The sequence below is a fragment of the Myripristis murdjan genome, chromosome 3 (genome assembly GCF_902150065.1).
Source record: "Myripristis murdjan chromosome 3, fMyrMur1.1, whole genome shotgun sequence".
Lineage (NCBI taxonomy): Eukaryota > Metazoa > Chordata > Actinopteri > Holocentriformes > Holocentridae > Myripristis > Myripristis murdjan.
Genome location: NC_043982.1, coordinates 23,866,171 through 23,893,441, shown reverse-complemented (window position 1 = coordinate 23,893,441; position 27,271 = coordinate 23,866,171). Strand labels below are relative to the sequence as shown.

The 27,271-nt window shown below is 40.1% G+C and overlaps 2 protein-coding genes, 1 long non-coding RNA gene and 1 other non-coding gene across 4 annotated transcripts in view; 2 read left to right on the top strand and 2 right to left on the bottom strand.

The window, feature by feature from the left end:
- Positions 1 to 215: 215 nt before the first annotated feature.
- gnb5b (guanine nucleotide binding protein (G protein), beta 5b) lies at positions 216 to 18,210 on the bottom strand. Its single transcript, XM_030079332.1, has 13 exons — positions 18,098 to 18,210; positions 16,705 to 16,854; positions 13,337 to 13,448; positions 11,982 to 12,118; positions 11,703 to 11,744; positions 9,725 to 9,801; positions 9,166 to 9,298; positions 4,516 to 4,659; positions 4,109 to 4,200; positions 3,113 to 3,161; positions 2,361 to 2,457; positions 2,030 to 2,196; positions 216 to 911 (listed from the first exon to the last, which is right to left on the bottom strand). Exons 2-13 carry the CDS (start codon positions 16,828 to 16,830, stop codon positions 900 to 902), a joined length of 1,188 nt encoding a protein of 395 aa, XP_029935192.1. The 5' UTR covers positions 16,831 to 16,854; positions 18,098 to 18,210; the 3' UTR covers positions 216 to 899.
- trnap-cgg (transfer RNA proline (anticodon CGG)) lies at positions 8,767 to 8,838 on the top strand. The gene has a single exon. It is a non-coding gene; the product is annotated as a tRNA-Pro (tRNA).
- Positions 18,211 to 20,146: 1,936 nt separating the features above from the next.
- LOC115378845 (uncharacterized) lies at positions 20,147 to 20,476 on the top strand. The gene is made up of 2 exons (XR_003930171.1): positions 20,147 to 20,240; positions 20,290 to 20,476. It is a non-coding gene; the product is annotated as an uncharacterized LOC115378845 (long non-coding RNA).
- Positions 20,477 to 24,233: 3,757 nt separating this feature from the next.
- myo5aa (myosin VAa) overlaps positions 24,234 to 27,271 on the bottom strand; it is a 79,175-nt gene continuing 76,137 nt past the window's right edge. The window contains exons 38-42 of the mRNA XM_030079321.1: positions 26,599 to 26,749; positions 25,947 to 26,229; positions 25,065 to 25,239; positions 24,881 to 24,961; positions 24,234 to 24,427 (exon numbers count right to left, since the gene is read on the bottom strand). Coding sequence (XP_029935181.1) covers positions 24,275 to 24,427; positions 24,881 to 24,961; positions 25,065 to 25,239; positions 25,947 to 26,229; positions 26,599 to 26,749 — 843 coding nt within the window. The 3' untranslated portion in view covers positions 24,234 to 24,274. The remainder of the gene's footprint in view (positions 24,428 to 24,880; positions 24,962 to 25,064; positions 25,240 to 25,946; positions 26,230 to 26,598; positions 26,750 to 27,271) is intronic.

Here is a 27,271-nt window from a genome sequence, read left to right as displayed (position 1 = left end):
GAAATGGAATTAGGTCGGTTTCTATTGCTTTCATCTGTTTTAGCAAATAAACAACCACATCCTGATGCCATACTGTCAGATACTGTCAGAGTTTAATGAATTAGGTGTAACTGGTAAAACAAGTAAAGCACGGTTGTGCAATATGCTGGTTTCTCATTTAGACAAACCAAAACACAGAGCCACTGAAACAAAACACAGGAGGCAAAAAACAAACATTACTTCAAATCTTATTTATTTTTCTTTACAGGAGGTGACTTGGGATGTCAAGGTTAAAATAATCTGACAAAAGAAAAACAGGTGGGTACATTGACTGTTGTCTTGCTTTCTTTGGATGATCAGGACATAAAGTAGACTATGGCAGAGTGCCAGAGCAGAAGTAACACTGTGTAAATGTACACCTGTGGACAAATGCACCTGTCACACACTTTGTCTTCTAATAACAGTCTTCAGGGGAGAGTAAGCAGTAGAGTGGCAGTGAAATACTGTGCAAGGCAGTCGGTATAATAGTCCACAGGTCTACATTACAGAGCAGCTGCTAACATTACCATATCATCAATAACATTTATTCTAATATAATAATATGATATCAGTTGTCCAGCTAAAAATAACAAAGTTTAACAATACAAACATGATAAGCGACTGTTCAAATAGATGCATTCCCTGTGTTACTGGTGTCAAACCTACATTCTTAGGATATAATGACTTAGATGAGCTAGGCTTTGTGCTTCTGTGTGTGTGTGTGTGTGTGTGTGTGTCAGACTGAAGGGTGGCGTAAACACACTCCGACAGCGCTGCTGATCTCAGACAGAGTCATGCTGTGTTGGCGGTCACAGTCTTCTGGTGCCATCATGTAGCCCAAAATCCAATTGCTGGATCGGATCACAACAGTGATGTAAGCTTTAGGCCCAAATCTGCATGAGACACGAAGGGAGCGGGCAGTATGAGGCAGGGGAATCATGAGGATGAAAACGGCAGCTGCAACTTTTCCTGTAACACCACACATTTACATTAAAACTGTCTCCTACAAAAATCTAGAGAACAAAAACTCACACAGTCAGGTCACACAGGGTCTGCATACTTTCCTTCCTACAATAAAAACCTGTTGCGTACTTGAATGGAGTGTTCTTGTTTCCATCAGTAACCCAATGTGGACGGAAGTGTGGCTTTTTAAGTTTCTGTTCCTCTGGAAACATGAATCTTCAAATCCTTTATCTAAGTTGTTTCTTTGTGAAAAGTGCAGTTGCAGTTGACTGTCCCACGTGGATAACACTGAGAAATGTCAGGATCTTTTTTTTAGACGCTGTTAAGCTTGCAAACACAATTTTTCTTCTGATATTCACATAATTTTCAGTAGCTGCTTTCTCCTAGGAGTAAGGTGGGTTCTATGCACATAATTAAGGTGAATTTGTTGTTGGTTGGGATTGTGGGAAACCAGCAAAATGAGACTCCAGACAGGATGCCAGTAGAAATCTGGCTATAAGTGAGGGATATCACTTCTCCACGGCCTGTCCACAGATCCTTTAGCTAATTTGTCTTCACTGACACTGACACTTTATAGACGCTGTCCTAGCATCAGCTACTCACAGGAAAAAATCCCAGCCTAATACATCATTCCATTCTCTGTAAGGTTAATGTTAAGGTCCAAACATCTTTCCCTTGGCCTGTTTGAATAATAATACTCCCAGGTTTACATCCTTACCTTTTTACTTTAAATTATCACAGTTATATACACAGTAAGTCACTAAAAATGGATTTCATTTTTAAAAACAATTTAGTAAGAACATTGTCTCAGGCACTCCAAGAATGTAAGAGTAACATGACTTTTTGTTTTTCCCACAGTTCATTGAGCATCGATTACAGCACACTATTAGCTCCAAGAGGGAAGCATCATATGAGAACCTGTTTTTGACCAACTGCTTATTGCTTTTACTTACATGGTCACGATCTATGCACTCTGACTGCGCTTGTACTTCAGCTATGTAAGTGAATACAAAACTAATAACCATGGCATGCCGAGAGCCCTGCTCACCCGTAGAGTGTTGTCCCATGAGGCCGAGCAGACTGAGGTGCCGTCAGGTGACACCTTGACAGTGCTGACGCGGTTCTCATGGCCAAACAGCATGGAGACGCGATTCCCCTTCAACACGTCCCATATGTTAATGGTGTAGTCATTATAGCCGCCGAAGAGCAGGCGCCCTGGGGTGGGAAGAGGCGAAAGGCAGAGGAAACATGAACTGACAATGTAATATAGTGTCATCTCTTAATTACACAGTTACACCAGATAGATAGATAGATCAACAGACAGCATATTTGATATACTGATGCAAGTTGCAGCTCAAGGTACTTCACAAACAGCTCACCACTCAGAGAGAAGTCCAAACTGGAAACACCAAAGATGATACTGTCCTTCTGGTAGACCGCCACCTCACGGTCAGCACGGAGATCATACAGACGGCACTAAGACACAAAAACACAGTATGCAACCATATACGGGCATATGTACAAGGAAGCATACACACCCACACAAATACACACATAAATACATACATACACACATACCTAGAAATATGCACACTGTTTGAATTTTGACTCACTAAAGAGATAATGAATGCAAATCAGCTAATTATTTCACCTGGAATTAGATGGATAAATTCATAACTTCAACACTGGTCATTTTAGTCTTTTATTTTTCTATGGCAGTAGCTTTCATATGATAGAATTACATTTATACATCTCATGAAAACATGGTTTTCACATGTGGCTTGCAGAGCCACATGTTTAAATCAAGAACATGCTCAAACTAGGTTTAGGAAAAGACAATTATAGAAACTTTTCCACCTTAAGGTGACTAGTTTTCTGCTGTTGGAAGTGACGCTGAGCTCAAACTGACTAGAATTACAAAATGTCAAAGAACTGTAATGGCGAAAACCGTGATCTTTGAACTCTGCCACCAAAATCTCTCTCAAATCCATTTTACATTGTGGACGTAAGCACTTTGCATATCAATTTAAGAATCTCTGTTGAGGCAAAGGCAGATTATTGATGTGAGAAGCAGACACGTCATCACACACAGATAACAGGTCAGCTGACAGAGCAGCATGAAGGGACTCACTGTGGCGTCATCAGAGGCAGAGGCAAACGCATCTCCACTGGGGTAGTACCTGAACAGAAACACAGGGGGTTGAGCTGAAACTGCTGTTACCGGCACAGTGACCTCTCTATATGGAACACACCTGTGTTTCATGTTAGAGATGATTTAAATGACTCCGTTATGACTGAGTAATTCTGCTGAATTACCTCACAAGGCTGAAACTGAGTAAAATACGGGAAATCTTACTTTGCTGTCCAGCTGCCAGGGGAAAAAAAGTTTCCAAAGACATGTCATGTTTGCTGATATAGTGTAAAATGAGCGAAGAAAGCCATATTAGCAGAGATAAAGAGTGGCAGAAGGCACAGTCAACAGGACTTTGCTTCTGTAGACCAGGATCGGAGTAATGTGTTTTTGCCCTATTGGGGAGCGGGGGGGCCTGTGTGTGATGGTGTCTGTCAGCTGTTAGGTCCCAACTGGCATATCTGAAAAACTTTTTTTGGGATCACCATGAAATTTGGTGATAACATTCATGTTGCATAGAGGATGAAATGTGACCCGCTGACCTTCCCTCTGGGGCAACTGGCCGGCTCAGTGGGGCATCTGTGTTCGCAATAACAAACTTGTTTTCTCTGTTCTGTCTTCCATCAACATAGAGAAGTGGGGAATCAAATGCAAAATCCACTTATTAGCTGAGCCTCTGGACCTGATAAAGGTCAAACAGACCATAAGTTTTGCTTTAGCTGAAACATGCTTTGACCTGATAAGTCTCAGCTGATGTTGAACATCTTTACAATGTGTAAAGAAATATGTGGTTAGTATACTTACTGTTGGTGTGTATTCTGATACGCATGCATATTTGCTATAACTCTTCCTCTCTGGACAAAATTCATGAGTAGTGGTTTTATTGCATCATTTCTAAGAAGCAAATGCTGTTTATTTTTTATTTATTTATTTGTTTATTTTTTTTATATTTTTAGAAGAAGGAAAACACGGTTTCATCATAAAAGCTGGACTCACTTCACACAGTTGATGTCAGACTCGTGGGTCTCAAAGGACTGAACGTTCTGCCCAGAGCGCATGTCCCATACATTGGCCTTCTTGTCACAGCCCTGATGACACACACACAAGATACTTAAACAGAGACAATATTGCCATTGTCAGTGAAAACCTTGTATCTTCCACTTATCGCTTTTCAATAAATAACAAAGACAGTCTTGTTTAGTTTGACCACCATGTATTTTCATGTTTATTTTTGTGTTTTTGACAAGAAAACCTTGGAGAAGAGGCTGTCCAATTAAACCCTTAAGCCAAATTAGAACATACATATCACCAATCATATTGAAGTCGTGTTGGAGTCAGATTTTAACATGAAAACATATGATAGATAAATTCACATGTGTACTAACACACATGCACACACCCACCCCAGAGACAAAGGTGTTTCCGGTCTCAGACGGGGCCAGGTCCAGGGACAGCACATCAGCGGTGTGACCGTGGAAACTCTGCAGCAGCTGCCCGCTCTCCACGTCCCACAAAGCACATGTACCATCACCACTTGATGTCAAGATCTGATGAGCACACACACACACACACACACACACACACACACACACACACACGCACCACCACCACCAACAACAACAACAACAAAAAAGAAAGATATGAAATCGAAAAATTCAGTTGAACCCAACTCACAGGAAATATGGGGATTTTTTGTTTGTTTGTTTGTTTTGTTTTGTTTTCTTAACTCAAGGTTTTAATAATCAGCTTCTCATCCCATGATCCAAGAACATAACAGGGCCCTTATTCTTTGGGAATCCCCTATATAACCAGCCCTTGTGCCAAAAGCTATTAAGCAAACAAAACACTGACTGAGGAGGCGGCACTGAACAATACAGGAAACAGAGAAGAGGCTTGTTATGACACTGCGCTCTATTGGTGAAGAGCGGGAAGTGCAGGTAACAGAGAAACAACGATTTTCTACTGGGAACTCTACTCATCTTACAGAACAAGGCTGAAACAACATTTGAAATTCGATGGGTCCCGGGACCATCAACAAGTTTGTCAAAGACTGCCAGTGGACTCATGGAGCTCATGGCAAGAACTAATTAAGAAAAACTGACCATGAAATGAGTTCTCAAATGATTTTTGGAGAAAATGTAAACAGAAGTTAAATTGAAAACAAGGAATTTCATATTATCTACGGATATATTTTGTACATGAGCCTATGCATGAACATTCAGTTTCAATTTTATTCATAGAACACTGATTGATTTTGAAAACCACTGACATTCAGCCCATGTATTTATTAACTCTGGGAAGGAATCTTCAATCTGACACTGTGTAGTCAAAACAACACTGATTGCTTAAAAATGTCGCAGAAAGCCTTATGTGACCACAGAGGACCAGAAATTCAACAGAAATTACTGACTATGACTATTAATGAGACTGAATTTCAAGGCCCTACAGTAAGTAATAAATTTGACCTTGATTTAGTTTTCCATTGGGCGAAAGATTTGGCTAGTCCAGTCATTTTATGAAAAAACCTAGGACAAATTGCAAGAGAAGCAAACTCAACTGATTTTGTCTCCTCGGTATGCCCTGAGTGAAGGAAAAAAAGTCCCAAGGAATCCCATTGGTGGAAAGTTTTGAAAATCACCTATATATGACCACATAATACCAAAAAACACCCTTTTTAACACACAAGTGAAAGGGGTTAAAAATTTTACTTTCAGATATCTCTATAAAAATTCACAAGTTGAATACACACACAAAGACAAGAAAAAAAGTCAGTTACAAGTTCTTTGAATTATTCTGTTTACAGATGCATATCACACATTATCTGATTTGATATGGGCTAATAGGAATAAATGCCAGAACAGACATTTAAACAGTGAATTAAAAGGTTACTATATCTATAGTAACCTTTTTTTTTCACTGTTTAAATAAAAGGTTACTATATATATATAGTAACATTTTAATTCACTGTTTAAATATCTGTTCTGGCATTTATTCCTTATATTCCTTATTAGCACATATCAAATCAGATAATGTGTGATATGCATGTGTATCAGTTTGTGAATTTTTATAGAGATATCTGAAAGTAAAATTTTTAACCCCTTTCACCTGTGTGTTAAAAAGGGTGTTTTTTTTTTTTTTTTTGGTATTATATAGTATATTGGTGATTTTCAAAACTTTCCACCAATGGGATTCCTTGGGACTTTTTTCCCTCACTCAGGACAAACTGAGGATACAAAATCAGTTGAGTTTGCTTCTCTTGCAATTTGTCCTAGGTTGACCCCAATTTTGGCCTAAAATTACTGGACTAATTATCTGGTTCCAGATACTAGTCCTACTACTAGGGGATGAAGACTAGAGACTACGAGTTTGTAAATACTATAAACATAAAATGAAAACTCCTGGTTTTAATTAAAGATGGGACTCAGTACTAAGAAGCAGCTGTCGATCTCTGATGAATGGTTGTTGTAATGGCACTATAATTCTGGCCGCTATTCATGTACATACGCATTCATGCACAAGCAGACACACACGTACATACACACAGTCATGCACACATACACACACACACAGTCACAATAGCATATATGCACATACAGCAGAGACAAAGAAAATGTCAGCAATTCCACAAATGACGGCACATAAGCGGCCCTGGGACACGCAGGCAGGCGTCAGTGATCCCTGCTGGCTGGTGCATTAGAGTGTGACTGCTGCACGACCTCAGGCACAAATACAAAACACACACGACATCCCCCACAGGCTGAGAGGCCAGAGGTGAGAGGAAGCTCTGGTTCTTACACGAACACAGTTATCATCGTAAAGCCCATCTTAAAACCCTTGTGATGAATCTCGTGCCAGAATCAGAATTGATTTAATAGTTATTAGCAATGTATGGTTAATCACATTTTATTTTTAATTATGATTTTGGCTTCTCTTGATCATGAATACAAGAAAATCAATCCTTCTCTTGTGCTGTATATTCAATCAAATCGAGCGCTCCCTTTTTACCTCTCTCCATCTCATTTCAGCGGGACAGAAACTTCACAGAGCAGGGAATACTTATTTTGAGTTATGGCTGAGGGTGGGTGAGTCTAAATACCCAGTGTTGAACTGACTGACTCCAGTATGTTGAATGCATGCAGTATGTTTAATAGTGTAGGAGTGTAGTGTAGAGTTTAATAGTGGTGGCAGCGCACTAACATAGATGAACAAGGCTACAGTGGTCCTTCATTAGTTCCCAAAATAATTGTGATTTAAACTTTTGGAGTAATTGTGTGGCCCTAAATAGTCATATATAGTGAAATTGAACCAAAACTGTTTCCAAAGCCCGATTAATTTTTTTTTTTTTTTTTTTTTTTTTTTTTTTAGCATGCCATGGTATAATACAACAATCCTGTGCTTGTTTGGGTTTCTGCTGAATATTACCATTAAGCGAAATACTGTTACCATTAAAATGAATGGTAAACACACTTTCAGAGGTAAAACAGGCCTTGAAGGCAGCTATGGGTGACACAGTGTGGTCATGCATGTGTCATGAGCGTGTGCGTGTTTGTTTTCATGAGTAAGATGCAATGTGAGAGATGATATGTGTGTGTGTGTGTGTGTGTGTGTGTGTGTGTGTGTGTGTATGCTCTGCCCTCAGGTCACGGTGCTCCACTCTTTTCCTGATAAAGGCCACTCAGTGTCTATAAATACACCCAGAATGGAGGACCGTCACCCTCACTGTCCTCTCTTCCTCTCTACCCCTCCTCCACTCTGCTATTCGTCTCACCTCTCCTCCCCCACTTCCTCCTCTGCCCTGTTAGGGACAGATTGTAGTAAATTATTTAAGTCCAATATCCCAGTCCATTACAGTCTTGTCCTCTTTTTCTCTGATTTCCTTCCTCTTGCTTCCTTCTTTCCTCTGTCTGGTATTTAACTGGTTGAGGACCATAAAAAAAAAGGCTGCCAACTTTCAATCGCCTGCTACAGGCCAGGAGACAGGGACTGCACCACTTATTGATTTTTGTATCTTTTAAAACAAGCTCTTATAACTGCTACCTGGAAGCAGTATAGAGGCCTCACACTGTTTAGTAAAATATAAATACTATAATCCAATATTTGTCATGTATGGCATGTATAAAACACAAATATTTGATTACATTTTGCGAAGATGTTTGACATATATTTGTCAAATCTGTAAAAGATTTGTAAAATGGGAATTTTGCATCCTTTTTCTAGGTTTAAATTCCTAGAAACTATTCATTGTACTTGCTCTCTTAAAAAAAAGGAAAAACAATTATCCTCTATCTCTCTCCTTTCCTTTTACTCAGTTTCTTTACTGAACTATGATCACTATAATATTTTAAGGACACTGATGCTCTGATGATCCTTAATTTGCTTCTAATTTTTGCTTATGTAAGAATACAAGGTTTCTAGATAAGACAATTAGCAAGATGACTAAATCATATTGTAAAAATAAACAGAAGGCATGAGTTAAATCATCTCCCTGCCCCTCAGTATCATGTGACAGGGGGGCGTCCCGAGGGGTCATCCCAACCCCTCAGCTTGATAAATATTAATACGTTTTCGAGGAAGTTTCCATTGATCCTAGAGTAGAACCTGCTGATCAGCAGATTGACTTTGAAACGTTATCATAGGCATTTTTTTCCACAGATGGCTCGTTGGTCTAGGGGTATGATTCTCGCTTCGGGTGCGAGAGGTCCCGGGTTCAAATCCCGGACGAGCCCTACAGTGACCTTTAATGTGCCTGCTTGTGGCATTATTCTGTAGTCATGGGTACTATAGCCCTCACTCCTGCAAGCTGAATCGTCATACGTTGGTTGTAAATCAGTCTGGACATTGAAATAAAATTGTGCAAATGATGTGAATGTTAGTAATAAAATGATATTTATAAATTCTCCTTATCTTAAACATGCAGAAACACTTGTAATCATCATCCCATGTGTGTTGTACATTAATTACAACATACAGTATTTAAGAACATCGCTTTTTCTTTTTTGTCTGGTCTACAAATCAGTCAGGGATACTTCCAACTAAGAAACCCATCCACTCACCTGCATGTCAGAGTTGGTAAAGGTGCATCCTGATAGGTAGTTGGTGTGCATGGCAACCGACTTCTTCTTAGCAGCCAGGTTCTCGTTCTTGTCCAGTGACAGCGGGTAGACCGAGCACTTGTTATCCAACCCACTGTTGGATGGAGCAAAAGGGTCACAGTTCAAATGAAAAGCCTTATTCCAAACAACTTACATTTCCTCTCTAGAGAAAAAAAAGTACTGGATATCTATTATTAAGTGTTTCATTATATATATATATATATATACATATATGATTATTATGTAAATTTCACTGTAAATGATAATGAAATTTGAAAGAAATTTTTGTTATCAAACTTCCAAATTATGAAGCAATGACAACCTTTAACCATCACACCATGGCAGAAAAACATTTTTCTGTGTTCATAAACCTTGAGAAAATATGTAAATGATGTTTCAACAAATTTGTTCATGCTGGTAACAATTTTTCCCCCAATAATGGCTATGTCATCTCAGAGTTACATGATTAAAATAAAGGAAGAAAGGAGCTGATTTTTAGAAGCAGAAAGGATGTACTCACCCACACGCTATAGCACAGCCTGAGGGGGCATAAGCACAGGCCATAACCCATGTGCATGGCATGGGGACAGCATGCTCCTGGAACACACACACACACACACACACACACATACACAGAGTGAGAGAGAGAGAGAGAGAGAGAGAGAGAGAGAGAGAGAGAGAGAGAGAGAGAGAGAGAGAATGAAACAACAAAAACATGGCCATCCATCACTGATAAGAATACACTAGGTTCCTTTTCAAAGGTTCCTATTTAACCACTGACCCAAAAAGCGGCTTCTTCCAGATGTGGACAGGACTTTTGTCCCAAACTGGACAAGCTATTGCCAATTAACTGGTTTTAAGTTTGAACTGTGTGTCTCCGTGTTTTTTTCAGGTTAGCTTCAGCAGCTCAGTACAGTCACAATATTAGCAAACAATCATTGGCACAGCTTCTGCGACTAGCTTTGGTTGCCAAAGAAAGCAAATGGAGTAGCCAAAGATGTAAATACACCACTATACAGACAAAGCTACAAAGTGAAAGTGAGCTAACACAGTGGTTTTCAAAGTGGGGTCCAGACACCACTGGGGTTCTTTGAAGGGCTCGCAGAGGGTCCTCAGCAAAAGTTTAATTTCACTATAATTTAATTCACTAGAAATTGTTGTTTAAATCAAAAACATGTATGATTATTTTAACATTGTTTCACTGTATTGGAAAGAGGACCACTTTGGAGATAAGTTTTGAAAGCTTTATGTGATGGTTTTAATTAATGTATGACTTTTGGTTGTGCATTACTTTGAAAACAACAACAACAACAACTTTGAATGTGTTTGTCATTGTTGTAGTATGACATTTAAAGAATATCTTTTCATATCAGGGTCTATCGGGCAAAGTCACATTAAACAGGAGTTCCTGGCATAATGAAAGCCAACTTGGAGGTACGGAACATGAAAAACCTTGAAACCTGCTGAGCTAACACATCAAACTTGGTGAAGCACCTTAACAACTGACACCCCAGTCTATATACATATATATATTTGGCAGGTTTGTTGAAAGCTCCTGTTTGAGCCAATTTTGGTTTAGGTATAGTTACCTTATCTTGAGATATCAGACCTGCTGTCACTTTTTTGTAATATTTATCTTTTTCATTTTTAGGCCCATTAATATTCTGCCATTTTTTTTATGTTAAATTGCAACATTTTTTGGGTATGGTGTTGAAATTATAAATTCTAGTATCATAACAACCCTGGAATACATATTGTCTTACCTGAGCACAATGGCTCTCATCTGTGCTAATGTGCACACGCGCATATACATACTTGTATTTACAAACATTGTCTCTCTCTCTCTCTCTCTCTCTCTCTCTCAGACACACACACACACACACACACACACACACACATGTAAACAGTACTGAAGTGAGGCTGGATATGGTGAGTTCTGATGAGGGCAGCTTTTAGTGTGGTTAAATCTGTTCCACCAAGAGACAGGATTAGAGAGGGAGCAAAACCAGCCTGCCATTAAAGGATACTCTGACATGCACGTACACACACACACATACACACACACACACATTCATTATACTGGACTGATGGATAGATAATCTTTGGTCTCTTCTTTCCAGTCATATATGGTCCTCTCCCTCCCTCTCTCTCTCTCTCTCTCTGGTCTAGAGAAGCAGAGGATGGCTGGCCCACCCACTCAACCACACATATGGCACGGAGCATACAAGCAGCTTCACCCAAGATTAGCTATAGGATCCACCATTTAGAAAAAACACTGGTACTTACATAACAACTGTTGTGATGAAAGTAAAACACAAAACAAATAGGTAAAATGCAATGCATAATGCATGAATTGTGTTGTTTACATTTTGGCTGTTTGATGTATTGCATTTTGTGCACCTTCATTAATAGTTATTCCAAGAAGAAGAAAGAAGGAGAAGAAGAATTCCTACTCCCACTTAAATGTGCAAGAAAGTACCACACTGGCCTTTACTCACCTTGTTAAGGGTGAAACCATCCCAAACGATCACTTTTCCGTCCTAGAGAACATAGATGATGTGATATTAGAGAGAGATAATAAGTCCAGCTCACATACACATTAAAAACACAACATTTTGGTGTCCTGCTGCATAGACTTCATATTACTATGTGTAGCATCCAGTAAGAAACTTGTCTAAACTTAAGAGTACTGACACTGTGTGTGTGTGTGTGTGTGTGTGTGTGTGTGTGTGTGTGTGTGTGTGTGTGTGTGTGTGTGTGTGTGTGTGTGTGTGTACCTGTGAAGAGCTGACAAGACGGCGTTTGTCTTTGCACCAGTCCATACACAGCACCTTGTTCCCATGGCCCTTCAGGACGCGTCTGGTCTTTATGGAGAGAGCACTCACCACCTCAATCTTTTCAGCCACCTGGTGCACTAAAGCATGCACACATACACGAGCGCACGCACGCACACACACACACACACACACACACACACACACACACACACACACAGACACACACACACAGACACACACACACACAGCTTAACATTTAGTTCTCGATCAATGGTATAGCCAAGCCTAAAAGGCTGCACTTCAGTTACATTAAAAAGGTCATCCAAACTGTAAAAAAAAAAAAAAAAAAAAAAAAAAAAAAAAAGTGGCATCAACACTGAGTCTGACTTGTTAATTATTTTTGCTTTACGTACCTTTTATGTATGCTGAGTAACATAGCTATTACATAGCCTACATTAACTATTATATAACTATTATATACATTAAGAGATGTATTTGTCAATAAATAGATAGATAGATAGATAGATAGATAGAAATTTATATTAAAATTGTAATCTGTCTACTCTTTGATGGTGAAGTGTAATAAAAGCTTTTAATGTGAAGTTCATTTCAGTTTAGCTTATGAGGGGAGGACATCTGAGGACACACTTTTCACTAGGGAACACGATCCCTTAACTTTAAATGCTTACCATACTTTAACTGGACCCACTAAAAAAATTAAGGGGTTTTGTGCATGCATTAAGAAACCACTTCTCTAATTTTCTTTATGTGAATTGCTCCTTTAGCCTACTTGATTCCTGAAATTCCTGTAACTCAAACGTTACTATTCCTCCTTGGATCTTAACTTGATACAGTTTATAATTTTACTCCTGAATTAATCCCTGAAATGACACTTAAAACGTACAAAACCAGCATTTGTCTATCCAACCCTGTCGTTTACATCTGTTTATCAACTCTGATCGATCCTTAAAATGTAGATATAGGCAGACAGACAGACAGACAGACAGATGGTAGAGGACTTAAGCATCTTAAAACATTATATGCATGAGAAAATATGTGAACAATGCATCCTCCATCGCACCTGAAACATGCACAACATCTGTGAAGAAAAAAAAAAAACAACTAAATTATGACAAAGAGCAAGATGGAGCGTCTGACAGTAGAGTAATCACTGCCACACAAACAAACTGTCTGCTGATTTATCTGTCAGTTCTGCCGTCGCCGTCTGGCGTGTTGATCTAAAAAAAAAAAAAAAAAACAAAACAAAACAAAAAAACAGCTGCAACAATTACACCTGATCAATTAAGTTTTTTTTTTTTTTTTTTTACACACGAAAAGGTGAGCCTGGCACTTACACTCCACGTCGTGCAGCTTGGCCCGCTCCTCCTCCAGCTTCTTCTTCAAACTCTCGCTCTCGTTCTTCAGCGACGCCAGGGTCTCTCCCTTCAGCAGCCCCTGACACGCCATCTTTTGGGAGGACAGAGCGGAAGAAAGGGGACGCGGGAGGACAGGGACGGGAGGAGCGGCGGCTGGTTAGACAGATGTTTGCAGAGACGCTCCTGGAGGCGAGCGCCGCTGCCGCTGCCGCCGTGACGTCACTGCTACTGCCCCCTCCCCTCCGTGTCTCGACCCTGCACCTCTCTTCACTGGCATTACCTGTGCACTTTATTTTACTGTGACGCACCAGTAACAGCACAGGGTCTCTTCAAATGTGTATAAAACAAATAGCCATCGGTGTACAGGCTGTCGACATCTTTGTCGGCTACAATCAGGCTGCAGGCTTTTATCCTCTTCTGAAAAGTGCGGTGAAATGAATGTATCCGCAAAGTGTAGGACTGTCTCAGTGCAGGTGTGCATGCCTAGACACCTTTGCGGGGGAGACAGTTTATTAATTGACTGACTGATTGATTTACTTGTTTGTTTGTTTGTTCGTTTATTATGGATATGGCAAATTCTCAGTAGGTAAATATTTAAAGGTAAACATGGCTTGCTCGCTTATCCTGACAAATTTGCTAATGTGAAACCTCTGTGCACAACAAATCTACAGTTCTTAGCCGTTAAACTCATGTTTGCTATAAAACTGTCATCATAAACACACGCGCACAGTTTGCATCACCAACAATGATTTCAAATGGCATATTCTGAAATGGTAAAGGATGTAATCATTTCAATTAAGTGATATTACAACTATAACCCAGGGTGCTGGCTGGGATTTTCCTTCCAGCCTTTCAGACAAAATAACTCTCTCTTTGCATTGGACATGTTGAAACCACCCAGGTTTATAAGACACTGATGTTAGAAGTTTGCCCCAGCTTTTTAAAAATGAGCGAGGATGAAAGAAATGAGCAAAGTGTTTCAGCCATTCCTGCTCACCTTTACATAAGTATGGCTCACTGTTGACCCTGCATACTCTAATCTTCCAATCGTGTTTGCACATAGGCTATATATAGCCCACAGATAGATTTAAAATTTTTATTATTCCTGTTTTACATAATGTATAGGCTATATTTCACATTGTCCCTCTGCCTCAGTAAGTCCTGCAGAACATGATTGGTCATACAACTGCAGCTATTAGTTACTGTATCCTAATTTATAGTGCATTTTACTTTGATGCATTACTACTTTACTGTGCAATGGCCCAGTTTCTCCAGGGGGATCATTAAACTTTAATTTAAAATAATTATCCCATAGAATCTCAGCGGTAATGTGAAACAGAAAGTACCATCACAGCAGTCTATGGCACAAGATCCCAGGCTGGTGCGTTCAGCTGATACAGGTGTTTTCTAAGCAAGTACCAATATTATGGCTGAAGCTGTTGATAGTCAGTACCCCAATACATATGCCAACACATCACAAGGTTTTCCATCATCCATCATCTTAGACATGGATGAAAGTGATTTACTGATCTTTGAAGCTGAATAAAAGGCTAACATCAACCTGATATATAAACAAAATTATGTCTGTAGTTAATTATACCTGCAGGGTTTTCAAATACAGATATACATTATGTTCACGGTGTGAAGTTTGACATCAATGACGATTCCAGTTTCCCTCACAAGGATGAACTGAATATAAACAGTTTCCTGACTGCAAGCTGGCTTGTCTGGAGGTTTTCACCGTAGGATCCACTTGTTCTACTTTCTTGCACCAAATATTGCCTGTAAAGCAGTGCCTCCTGACCTTCATCTTAACCATAGCCATAACTTGGACCAAAACCACAGTCTGGCAGGCAGCGCTGGCAGTCAACAGTGGGGGTAAAGAGGAAGAAAGCAGCCACTGGTTTCCACACCCCTGTCCTCCCACATGTTGTCCTCCGCTCGCCATTCACAATTTAAGTCTGGTTCTGAAATGTTTCCAGCTTTGCGCTGACGCGGTGTGAAGTTTGTTAACATTACAAAGTATTGTTCTCTCCTGGATATTAATGCAATTAACAGTTACTACTGAACACTAGTAGAGTGATATTTTATAGCAAAATGAGTGTGCTGTTAGACTGTGTATCAGCACACATGGTACACCTCTGGGACAGATTGCACCACTGGAACTAACCAGTGTATAAAAATACAGTATTTAATAGTCATATAACAAATATGATAAAATGATATTTACTACGGATATTTTGAAATCATTCATAGAGTAAATCATCTTGTGTCCCCCAAAGGTGTCCCACCTCCTGGATTGAGAACCGCTGGTCTGTAACAGTGGACAGACACAAGCACGATGGGTGTGAGGCTCGCTGTTGACAAGGATCACAGAGCGGGAAGGATGGTCTCACTGGTATGCATCTGTCTCTCTTATCGCTCGTCTGTATGTGTGTGTGTGCGTGTGTGTGGGCATTAGGAGTCTGCCAAGCAGCGTTCCAGATATGAAGTGTCAGTACAGTTGTGTGTCAAAAGATGTTGGTGACTGAGTGTGTGTATGTAGATATACACACATACACACATATAGGGCTTTTTAATGCTCTCAGTGGGCGTTCATTTTTCCCCCCCTCTGATTGCAGCTATGTTTTACATCAAACAATCATCAGTCAAATTTTTCAATTTTTTTGTGTGGCTGTGTGCAAACTGCAGATTGATTTCCACTGTTTGGAGTCAAAGTATTCACCTATCAATTTTTCCATTTGTGAAATAGGAAATGACATTGTTGGATGATTGATCAAATCCCTCCTCACTAGACATCACTGTAAGGGAGCTCCAGCTTGCTTGGCTATGAGCTCCTATCAGAGACCTGTTATGTCAGCAGGAATAATAATTAAACAAAACTCAACAAAAACAAATCTCATAAGATCCCCATTATGTTCAGAAGTGAAACTGCTGGAAAAAAATGGCTGTCCTTTTCAGGCTCTGTAAACAGGGGAGCTGTATATGGGGGAAAAGTTAGGGCAATTCCAAGGGCCCTTGCCTGACAGGGGCCCCAAAAACTAGGTAAAAAATTAATATAAAATTATTAAACCATCATTGAGTTAAAAAAAAAAAAAAAAAAAAAAAAAAAAATATATATATATATATATATATATATATATATATATATTTTTTTTTTTTTTTTTTTTTTTCATGGGGCCCAAAATTCCGCCGGCAAAATTCTGGTGCTGCATTCTGGCGGAACCCCTGTCTGTAAATATTATCTGTTTGCGTTCAAATTTCGCACCAGCTGTTACGTCATAAATTTCTGAACAAAAACTCTCGCAGAGCAGTTGGCTGTGGCTCTGTGTCAGTGAGCTGCGTACCATCTCCACACAGAAGGAGCAGTAGTTGGTGGGCTCATTCTTGATGTAGATGTTCATCAGAGGGCTGGTGGTGCTGCAGTTGTCGCAGGGGCCAAAAGTAATGGCCATGAACGTCTGGTCACACATGGCTGCAGCTGATCAACTACACACCTGTGGAAAAGACACACACACACACACACACACACACACACACACACACACACAAACAGATTAGCATTGTAGTTTTCATCACTCACATTCTGCGCAGTATAGCGGACAGAACCAGCTAAACCACATGAGGTTCTTTTATTTGAGACTCTTATCTTTTGTTTTTGTACTGGATGTGATTACTTAGCCTGTGTGTGTGTGTGTGTGTGTGTGTGTGTGTGTGTGTGTGTGTGTGTGAGAGAGAGAGAGAGAGAGAGAGAGAGAGGCTGTGCAGGAGATAAGTAGTTGGTAATCTACTTCAGTCTGATCCTTCTTGTAGCTCCAGAGGAGAGGGGCACAGCTATTCTGGGCGCCACACACATCGAGCACACACACACACACATACACATACACAGAGCTGATACATGATGAATAATAACCGGGTACAGCTGTTGAGTACCAAAATCTACAACATTTTGACAAATGTTTTCCAGTTTTTCCAATAAACTTATGAGTTGTTTATCATTGGTGTGTTTTGACATGACATTCACTTCAAATTATTCAATTAACAGTCAAAGTAACTACTGTGGGTTGTAATGTAACCTGTATAAAACACATCTAGTCAGCGGCACACATTGTCTTCCATGTACATATTCAGAAATCTGCATTATTTTGAAATATTCCATACACACTAACATTATTTAGAGCATTCATAAAGTCACCATTGTGTTTACTGGATTGCTGTCACACTCAGACACAAAGTGGTTGAAGCTGATGATACTTATTTTCAGCTGAGCTCCTCACTGTGTGTGTGTGTGTGTGTGTGTGTGTGTTTTTGTCGAGGTTCACACAAGAAGAAGAAAACTGTTCATGTATAAGTCCATGTTCATTTTTCAGAAAGAACATTTAAAGGAAAGTGCCTTATCAGTGAGTGTAAACTGCAGAGCACTATTAGCCACCACAGGCCTCAGCCGTCACTCTATTAACAGAAATACAGAAAACATTTTCTTTTTTGTATGCTTTTAAATATAAAAGGATTGACTGTGGTTTAGCAGGCATATTAGATTATTTTAGTTTATCAAAAGTACAGTATAAACACTCTGTAGTTATATTATTACTCTTGGGTTTTTACACTGCATTCCACAACTTCAGTGGAATTTAATGCTACTCAACTCATAAGACAGTACGAATAACCAGTATCAGTATGAATCTGCAAAAGCAAGGACACAAATAATATTGATAGGATAAGTTGAATGATAAATCTTACCTCACAAAAGAAAATTTCCCACTGCACAGTAGTTATTTGTGCCTGAAGGACCAAATTGTGTTTTGCAGTGAAGAGGATTGGAGGTGCGTGACAGAGAGGGAACACTAAGCTTCTTAGTGAAGCATTTAAGCTGTGACACCGCTGTGGTTTTACCTCCAGGCCACGTACTCACCTATCATTACCTGCCAAGCCAGGACAGCAACTTATAAAATGTAACTTGTCACAAATTGCTGAATTGAAATTGTTTAAGGTAAGATAAACCATTGGATTATGTTCATCCCAGTGATGTAATGTGATTTTTTGCAAGGTACTTTTAGAGTACTCTGCCTCCAAAAGTCATTGCAGAATGAATTTGAAACTGTTGCTGCAATGTAAAAAAAATTTAATTTGATCAGTGTTATTATTAAGCAGCTATCATGAACCAGTGTGAGAGTTTGTGCTCACATTGAGATAAAAACGCCCTTCTCTTTCTTGAATTTATTTTTACTGGGAAATGTTTGTTTTGTAATCAGATTTGTGTAATCCCATCATATGTAATCTATTACATTTAGCTGTAATTGCCTACGGATGCCTTAAGCCCCTGCCCACCACTGAAAGAGCAGACAGACAAACAGACAAACTAGTCCAGTCATTTTATGAAAAAACCTAGGACAAATTGCAAGAGAAGCAAACTCAACTGATTTTGTATCCTCAGTTTGTCCTGAGTGAGGGGGGAAAAAGTCCCAAAGAATCCCATTGGTGGAAAGTTTTGAAACTCACCTATTTATGACCACATATTACCAAAAAACACTGTTTTTAACACACAGGTGAAAGGGTCAAAATTTTACTTTCAGATATCACTATAAAAAGATGATTACACACACAAAGACAAGAAAAAAAGTCAATTACAAGTTCTTTGAATTATTCTGTTTACACATGCATATCACACATTATCTGATTTGATTTCTGCTAATAAGGAATATAAGGAATAAATGCCAGAACAGATATTTAAACAGTGAATTAAAAGGTTACTATATATACTATATATATATATATATATATATAGTGTATATATATATATATATATATATATATAGTATATAGTATATATATATATATATATATATATATATATATATATATATATATATAGTAACCTTTTATTTAAACAGTAAAAAAAAAAAGGTTACTATAGATACAGTAACCTTTGAATTCACTGTTTAAATATCTGTTCTGGCATGTATTCCTTATATTCCTTATTAGCATATATCAAATCAGATAATGTGTGATATGAATGTGTAAACAGAATAATTCAAAAAACTTTTTTTTCCCTCACTCAGGACAAACTGAGGATACAAAATCAGTTGAGTTTGCTTCTCTTGCAGTTTGTTATTACAGAGAACAAATGATCAATGACTGTGGAGCCTTTCACAATAAAAAGCTCAATCAGCAAAGATGAAAAGAATGTGATTCTACTTTGTTAGTTATACTTTTTGCCATTTCACAAATCCCAAAAAAAGTTCACGATGGCAAAACTACAAAAGATTGATGGAAGAGAGAACCGTTTAGACTCAGCTGGCAACAATGTGGAATAAATGTGGGAAAAAAGTGGAATAATATCAGTGAATTCACCTGTTGGTGAGAACCATCTAGACTCAACCATCATAGTCACATGCTTATTCCACATTTGTCAGATGAGTCTACAGGGTCCTCATTTCAATCGAGCCTCAGCAGTTTTGCGTATTGCACCTTTAAAAGAAAGTAGTCTGCACTTTGTACTCTCATCCTCATTATAACTGCATGGAAAAGACCTCACCTAACACAGTTACAGTTTGGAAAAAGTAACTCTAACTTCTATAACTTCTAGTCCAAGCACATTTTAAATGATTTTACTTTTACTTAAGTTGATGTTTACAGCAGTATTTCTACTTCTACTGCAGTAAAATAGCAGCAAAGTAACAGTACTTCTACTTGAGTAGCAATTTGCAGTAACCTCCATCGCTGAAGAAACAGCAGACAATCAGACAGTGCTGAATTCTTTTATTTGACTTTTACAGATTTGACAATTTATTCCAAGTTTCTTAGTTTCTTAATGGTGAACACATTCACTAAGCACAGCTACCAGAAACTACAAACAGTCCAGTTTGTCAAATGTACACATGGGGTGAGAGAGAGAGAGAGAGAGAGAGAGAGAGAGAGAGAGAGAGAGAGAGAGAGAGAGAGGAGACAACGGGTACTGGTGTCAGTATGTTCAGACCAGTACCACAACAGCTGGGATGATGACATCTTTTGACCAGTTTTTAACGATTTAAAATGGCGCGATCAATGCTAGTGCTGACAAGAACGATGGTAATTTATAATGTCTACCTGTTATTGTACAACCAGCTCTCCCAAATGTAAGAAATGAGATTGAGGAGTGACATTTAGTGTCCTCTCGGGGAGAAGGCCCGGGGAATGAGACGGCCCAGCTCCACATTACACTTCAAGCCAATGAAACCAGGCCAGCCTTTCCACAATCAGTACATCGACATTATCAGCAAGGATAGCGTGGCTGAGTCTGAGAAGGCTGGTGCTGCATCCCAGTAATTCATGAGAGTGGCTCTTCTGAACTGTGGCTTATGTTACTGACAATAAATTAGCAGGAAATTGAACTGAGAGGGAAGCATCCCGCTCACATGAGGAATGTGATACACAAAGCTTATCAGGCCACAGTTCTGCAAAAAAACATGGCAGGACTCACATCAGTGAAGGAAAACAAAACAAAACACGACATAACAAAAACTTCAGCTGTGAATCTTTCTTTGTTGGGAAGGCCATATCCATCAGTATTTATTTGACTTCCTCAGTGATATTTAAAAAGTGCATTTTGACAGACGGCTAAACAATGTAACCCATCTTTGACACCAACTGTAGAACAAAAGAACAGCTTACCAAAACAAATACACAAAAAAATGAACACGTTTAACAATTTAAACCCATCTTAAAGTGGTTAAAAAAAAATACTGCACTGACAGATAGAACCAAAAAAAAAAAAAAAAATGATGAAAAAAGATGATAATGTCATTCAGATAGCAAATAACTGAGATATAAGGCTTTGTCCAAAATGTGCAGCTAAAATCATCATATGCTTTATTAACAGTTTTAAAACATTCATATGGTTAAATCCTTCGGTTATTGTCTGCAGATATGAACTCCTTACACACTCTGAAAAGCCTTGTAATCGATACAATGTAGGAAAAGGCAATTTCATAGCATGTGGTCCCGATAAGAACACAAGTTTATTAAATCATTTTAAAAGACAACTGCACCACAAAACAAATTCAAACAGTAACGTCTTCCTATGACACTTTTCTTACGATTCACTTTCATTTGAAGCTTGTCCCTCTCTGAGTGAGAATGGCGTAGTCACGGCATCTAATGAGATACTTCACCTTGGTTCAACAGCCGAGCGGATTCACCATTCTTTCCCCAGCCCTCAATATTAATAATTATTTAATCAATATTAATCACTATTAAATCTAGTCTATCTTGGGTAAGGGGGCTAAAAACAATATTTTTAGACTAAGCTTGCAAAATAAATAAAAGAGGTTGTTACTACAGGCTCCAAGAGTGGCTGACTTTGGCAGGTTATCACTCAGTCTCCTGTAGAACAACGAATATATTCTACCAAGGTGAAATATCCCTTTCAGGGGGTAAGGTTATCAGGCAAAACAAGGTTCATTTAAAGGTCAGAGGCAAATTTGGTTCACTGTCAATTCTAATGGCACAGCACAAAGACAGTTTAAACAAAAGTAGCAACTGTGAGGCAAAGATTATGTTAACGCGAGGACAATGTTAACACTAATAGCAGACTCTTATCACAACATGGGCAGATTTCCCTGACACTCATCCAACCACGCTCAACTACACTGAGGTCTGTTCACTGTAAAGAGACAAAACAACAAAAATAAAGACAAACCAAACCAAAATGCAGTAGCATGTGAGTTAATGGCTGGTAACTCACACAGCTGACCTGTGCACTGCAGCACAGCAGAGCCCATGCAGGTTAGAGCAGGGTAGCAGCAGCAGCAGCAGCAGTGTGTGTGCTGGTCAGTATTTCCACTGGACAAGTGCTGTGTTGTAGCCATACACAGCCGCGTACGGGCACGGTGCACCGCTGAAATCCTGTGCAGGTGTGTATGTGTCATGAACATAAAGACGACGCCACTGCTAGTGAGTCTTAAAAGTGAACAAAAAAATAAACACGATTTGGGTATCTTAACCAGGGTGCCTCAATTTGTACCTGAACCAAGCCAAACTGTGCACCACGCACAAATGAAAATAAAACAAAACAAAACTTATTATGCCGATACGACTGCGGCACGGTACTTGTAATGTGGAAAAACCCTAAGAGTTCAATGCATTCAGCTGTTTTTGGTAATAAAAGCCCATGTCATGCTCTTTTAACTACTAAACAGGAAGGCATAGGGTGGACGGGTAGGTCAAGAGAGGGGAATTGGTCCACAAAGCTGCAGTTAGGGGTTGATGTGGAATCAGAGCAGAAAGGGTTATTGTAAAATTGGATCCGTCTGAGGCAGGGCCGCCAAAAACAACCTCAGAGGAAAGGTTCAAACCATTCTGACTGTTCTGCTCAGCGACGCATGGCTTAACAATATACATATCCTTCCAGAAAATAATAATACTGAAATAAATAACTTTAAGTCGATGACAGTAAAACATAATCAAAGCTCTGCTCGGAGAAGACTAGTAGAGAGAGGAAAGCCTCGGAGTATTCCAGTGTGCAAAACCCCCCGACGATACAGCAGTAAGCCAAGTGCAATATTGAGTGTGTAGATGTGTGTTGTGTGTATGTGTGTGTGTGTGTGTGTGTGTGTGTGTTGATATGTGTGTTGTTGTGCCAGTGTTTCCTGTGACACTCGGCTCCTGTCACAGCTGTAAACAGTACAGATAAACCATATATAGCAAGTTAAAGTTTGACCCTTGTACCTTCTGCGTCGCTCCTCAGTTAAAACCCGTGCTACATCAGCGCTCCACTTCATCTGCCACAAAACGCAGGTTAAACGCGACAAAGCGAGAGCTATAAGTTATAAGACGGCGATATGTCAGCTAACAAATAAACATCTATTTTCAAAATGAGACTCTGGGGGCACTCGTTAAATTACACTACATCGTTAAACTGCTATCGACATAAATAGGCTATGATGGGACTAAACCTAACTGCGTTTACGAAGGCATCCGTCCTGCCCAAGAGTGATGGTCCCATCCTCCGCATCTCATGCATCTTCTGCAAAGAGAAATCTTTCTTTATTTTAAAAAGGGTGGGTGGGGAGGGGCGGGAGGTAAACGCAATAAATAAAATACCCTTGCATGATATATATACTATTCATATTTATATATATTTATATATGTATAAGTAATATGGTACAGCTGATGGGTTTTGTCATGGCGTGACTGTGTTCAGAGAGTGAAATGAGAACATAAGGATCCAAACAGGGCGGAGCCTGGCCCGTGGTCACCTTGAGATGGGGTGGAGGGCGTCAGCAGTATTACTCAGTGCAGCCGGTTTTGTATTGGGACTCCACCTGGTGACCTGACAATACCGAGCAAGATTACAACCTGCCAATTTGCCGAGTCATTCTTTGCCTGCAACCCTTGCCACAAGGCCTCAAGACCCACTTTTGGGGGCCAACGTGCCAGTCGAGCACAACCACTTCAGAGTATCATCGGCATCTTCCCGCCGGGGAATGAGACTACAAGAAGAGCAGCTATCTTAACAGCTAGTTGAAACACCGAGGAGGGAGGGCGCTGGGGAACAGTGTGGGCTAACCAGGGGGCAGATCAGAGAGCGAGTACTGGAGGAGTCGATCTGGTCCTGTGGCTTCTGTAAGAGGCTGGCGTTTATACAAGCGGTGGATGTGGACGGCGGTGTCTTACGGCCTGATCGGAACCAGCGGCGGCGATGGTGGTGGGTGCTGCGTATCTACTTGTGTTTTTGAGAGAGAGGAAGTGCACGTTGAGTGGAAGCGTGCATGTTTAAGTTCAGGGGACGTACGTCTTGTACAGATGCATGTTCAAAGTTCAGCACGAGATGGCATTTGTGCACATAACTTGGGTATGTGAATGTGTGTGTGTCTGTGTGTGTGTGTGTGTGTGTGTGTGTCTGTGTGTGTGTGTCTGTGTGTGTGTGTGTGTCCAGATTCAGACACGTGTGAGGAACCCCAGGTTGAGGGAGCTGGGGATTTGAATGGTTTCCAGAGCCAGGGAGGATGGGTTGAAGGGGAAAGTGACTGGATAGATCATCTTGGTGTCCATCAGCAACTGAGGGGTCTCGCAACGATCTCGCAAACGGGTCTGATGGGCAAACAGAGGAGAGAAAAAGAGATGTAAATCCAAAAACAAACACTCAACAAGCTCCATTTAAAAAATAAAAAGTAAACATGCAGTGCTTGTGTACATTTTTGGAAGCAAGTGTTTAAGTTACTCTCTGCCTTTGGAAAATTTCCATATTTTCACTTAATTTGTGCTATAATTTATAAAAGCTGATGTCACTCTTTCAAAAAATGGCTATCCTATTTTGGTTAGAAATTCTTCAATTATATAGAGGGCAACATGTAAGCAAGAAAAATTTTGCCTTTTGCATTTCCAATAAAGCTGCATTTTGACTTTCAGTGAATACATTTAGAAATTTGTGTTTTCCTGATGAAGCTTCATGCCCCCTCTAAAATCACCCCGTTCAATTACAGTAAATGAAATATGGACAGAAACACATGCTGTACAGATAACTCTACATCTGGAGTCCGGTACCTGTATGGTTCGTATGAAAGCAACAGACACTCTCTCCTCAAACTCGTTCACTGGGGTGTAGAGGTTCAGGACCTTCACGATCTGGAGGGGAAACAGCTCAGGTCATTTCATGGAGCACCGTGGTGAAAGAAGGCAGTGATTGGCTGGTTTACCTGTGAGATGATGCAGTGAGAGGTCAGCGTACCTGCGAAGTGGTGAGGGCGTGGCACATGGAGCAGATGGCCTCGGCGTCTTCGTCAGTTTTCTTCTTCACCTGCAGGAGCTGAGCGGCCTGGATCAGAGGCTCCAGAGTCTCTTTGGCTCCGCACAACATCAGACTCTTGTCCCTCAGCCACTCCTCCAGCTGGCTCACATTGTACCTGCAGGAGCGTACACACACACACACACACACACACACACACACACACACACACACACACACACACACACACACACACACACGCCAGCAGCACAACAATCAGGACAGTACACAGAAAGCAGGAACTACAACAGCAGTAACTAAGTGAGTGTCCACTGCAGGGAAAAACGCTCTGTGTGCACACAAAACAACTACAATAAGAGACTGAAATGCATCTTGTGCACTCAAATCAGCCAAAACAAGGATTTGTTTGAGACATACTACACTCATCTCGCATTATCTCCTCATGTTGTCACTGTAGCACATGCTGCTCTCCACATAGTTAGCTTTTCCAGTAACCACAGTATTCCTACTCTATGTCAAATGTAAAATTCCCTGATTTTTCCATGACGTTCCATGGATAAAATGTTTAGTAATCTTGACTCATATAAACATAAGATTGATTTTCCTTGATCAAACATACTTTAAACATAGAAGAGGTAGCGAACATAATGTCAACACAGTGAAAAATACATACTGATAAACACCTAGCTACTGATTCTTTACACTGATGTCCAGAAATTAATAAAATTCCCCGACTGCCTCTCTAGAAAAGACTTTTTAAAACTCCATGACTTTCCAGAAAATCCATGAACCCTGTGACTGCCCCCCTGCTCCGTTCCAGTGTCGTTTCTGTGTTAAAATGTCCCAACCCTGCACATCCCCTACCTGATCTGCATGCCCTTGCTCCAGGAGCACATGTCCTTGCGCAGCAGCAGGTTGTTGAGGGTGACGGCTCCGATGATGTAGAACTGCTGCTTCACCACCTGCTTGATGAGCTCGGGGTCGGTGCCGTGCTGGCACATGGTGGAGTGGAAGGAGCCGAGCTGCCGCAGGATGGAGTCCAGCGTGTAGGTGCCCTCGTCCGCAATGCTGGACGTCCGTTTACGGAGGCCTGTGGGCTTCACCCCCGACACGCCCTGGATGGTCTCATGCTCCAGCATGCCAGAGACTGCAGGGAACACACACACACACACACACACACACACACACACACACACACACACACACAAATATAAAAATGCACAATAGGCTTGGCCGATATCCAAAATTTAATATTATGATATTTTATATCATATTTTCCAAAATTGCCATGTGTAATAAAAATAAAAATTAATTGCACAAAAAACTCCAACATAGCCTATAGGGACTGGTAGAGGTGGAGTAAAATGTCCATGCGGATGCAGGTCTCTAAATCGGAGGAAATAAGTCATTTGCATGGGTGGCAGGTGGATGATTTATGTGTACATGCAGATTCAGATGACGTCAGAGCCAATCTCCACATCACTATCACACGCCCACACACACCAACACACCCTACCTATCATGGGTTGCAGGATGTTCTCCATGCATTTGATGAGCTGTTGGTAGATCTGGATGGCCAGGTCGCTGATCACCTGTCTGTACTCCGCCAAGTCGAAGTTGGACAGACTATGCTCGTTCTGCCTCGATGTGTTGTGCTTCATGAAGGCCTGAGACACACACACACACACACACACACGCAAACACACATACACACAGTTTTATCAAACAGCGGTGACAATCACTGGGTAACTGGCGATACAATTCTATCAACCCACGAAAACAATGATTTGATACAGGCGATTCTGCGATATGTGATATTTTGTACGATTATCAATGATGATACATCAGGATATACTAATTGAAGAAGAAAAAAATACCCTGGAAAAGGCAAAGTACTTTCCCAATAAGCAGGAGTCAGCAGTGTTTTTCAGTGTATTGACAGTATTGATATACTGATATTTTGTCCCACCCCGTTAACAGATTACAAAATTAGCTTTCCAGCAGCAACACCCATGGTTTGTTCAGAATAAACAGAAGAAGAGTGGAGTAGGTAGTCGGAGCAGTGATAGTCACTATGGCTGAATGAACAGACAAATTCAAAAGCTGGGAATCACAACAGGAATTGGGAATGGAATAAGGAAAACATAGTTTGATCTGGTTTGGTTGCAGAAACACTTGAACCAGTTCCT

Bases quoted from the DNA above. Each gene is read 5' to 3' on its own strand.
- gnb5b (XM_030079332.1), bottom strand. From the start codon at position 16,830: ATGTGTGACCAGACGTTCATGGCCATTACTTTTGGCCCCTGCGACAAC. The intron at 11,745-11,981 runs GTACACACACAC...TATGTTCTCTAG, and splicing joins GTCTTGTCAGCTCTTCACAG to GACGGAAAAGTGATCGTTTG. The intron at 4,660-9,165 runs GTGAGTGGATGG...TGTGCTCATCAG, and splicing joins TTACCAACTCTGACATGCAG to ATCTTGACATCAAGTGGTGA.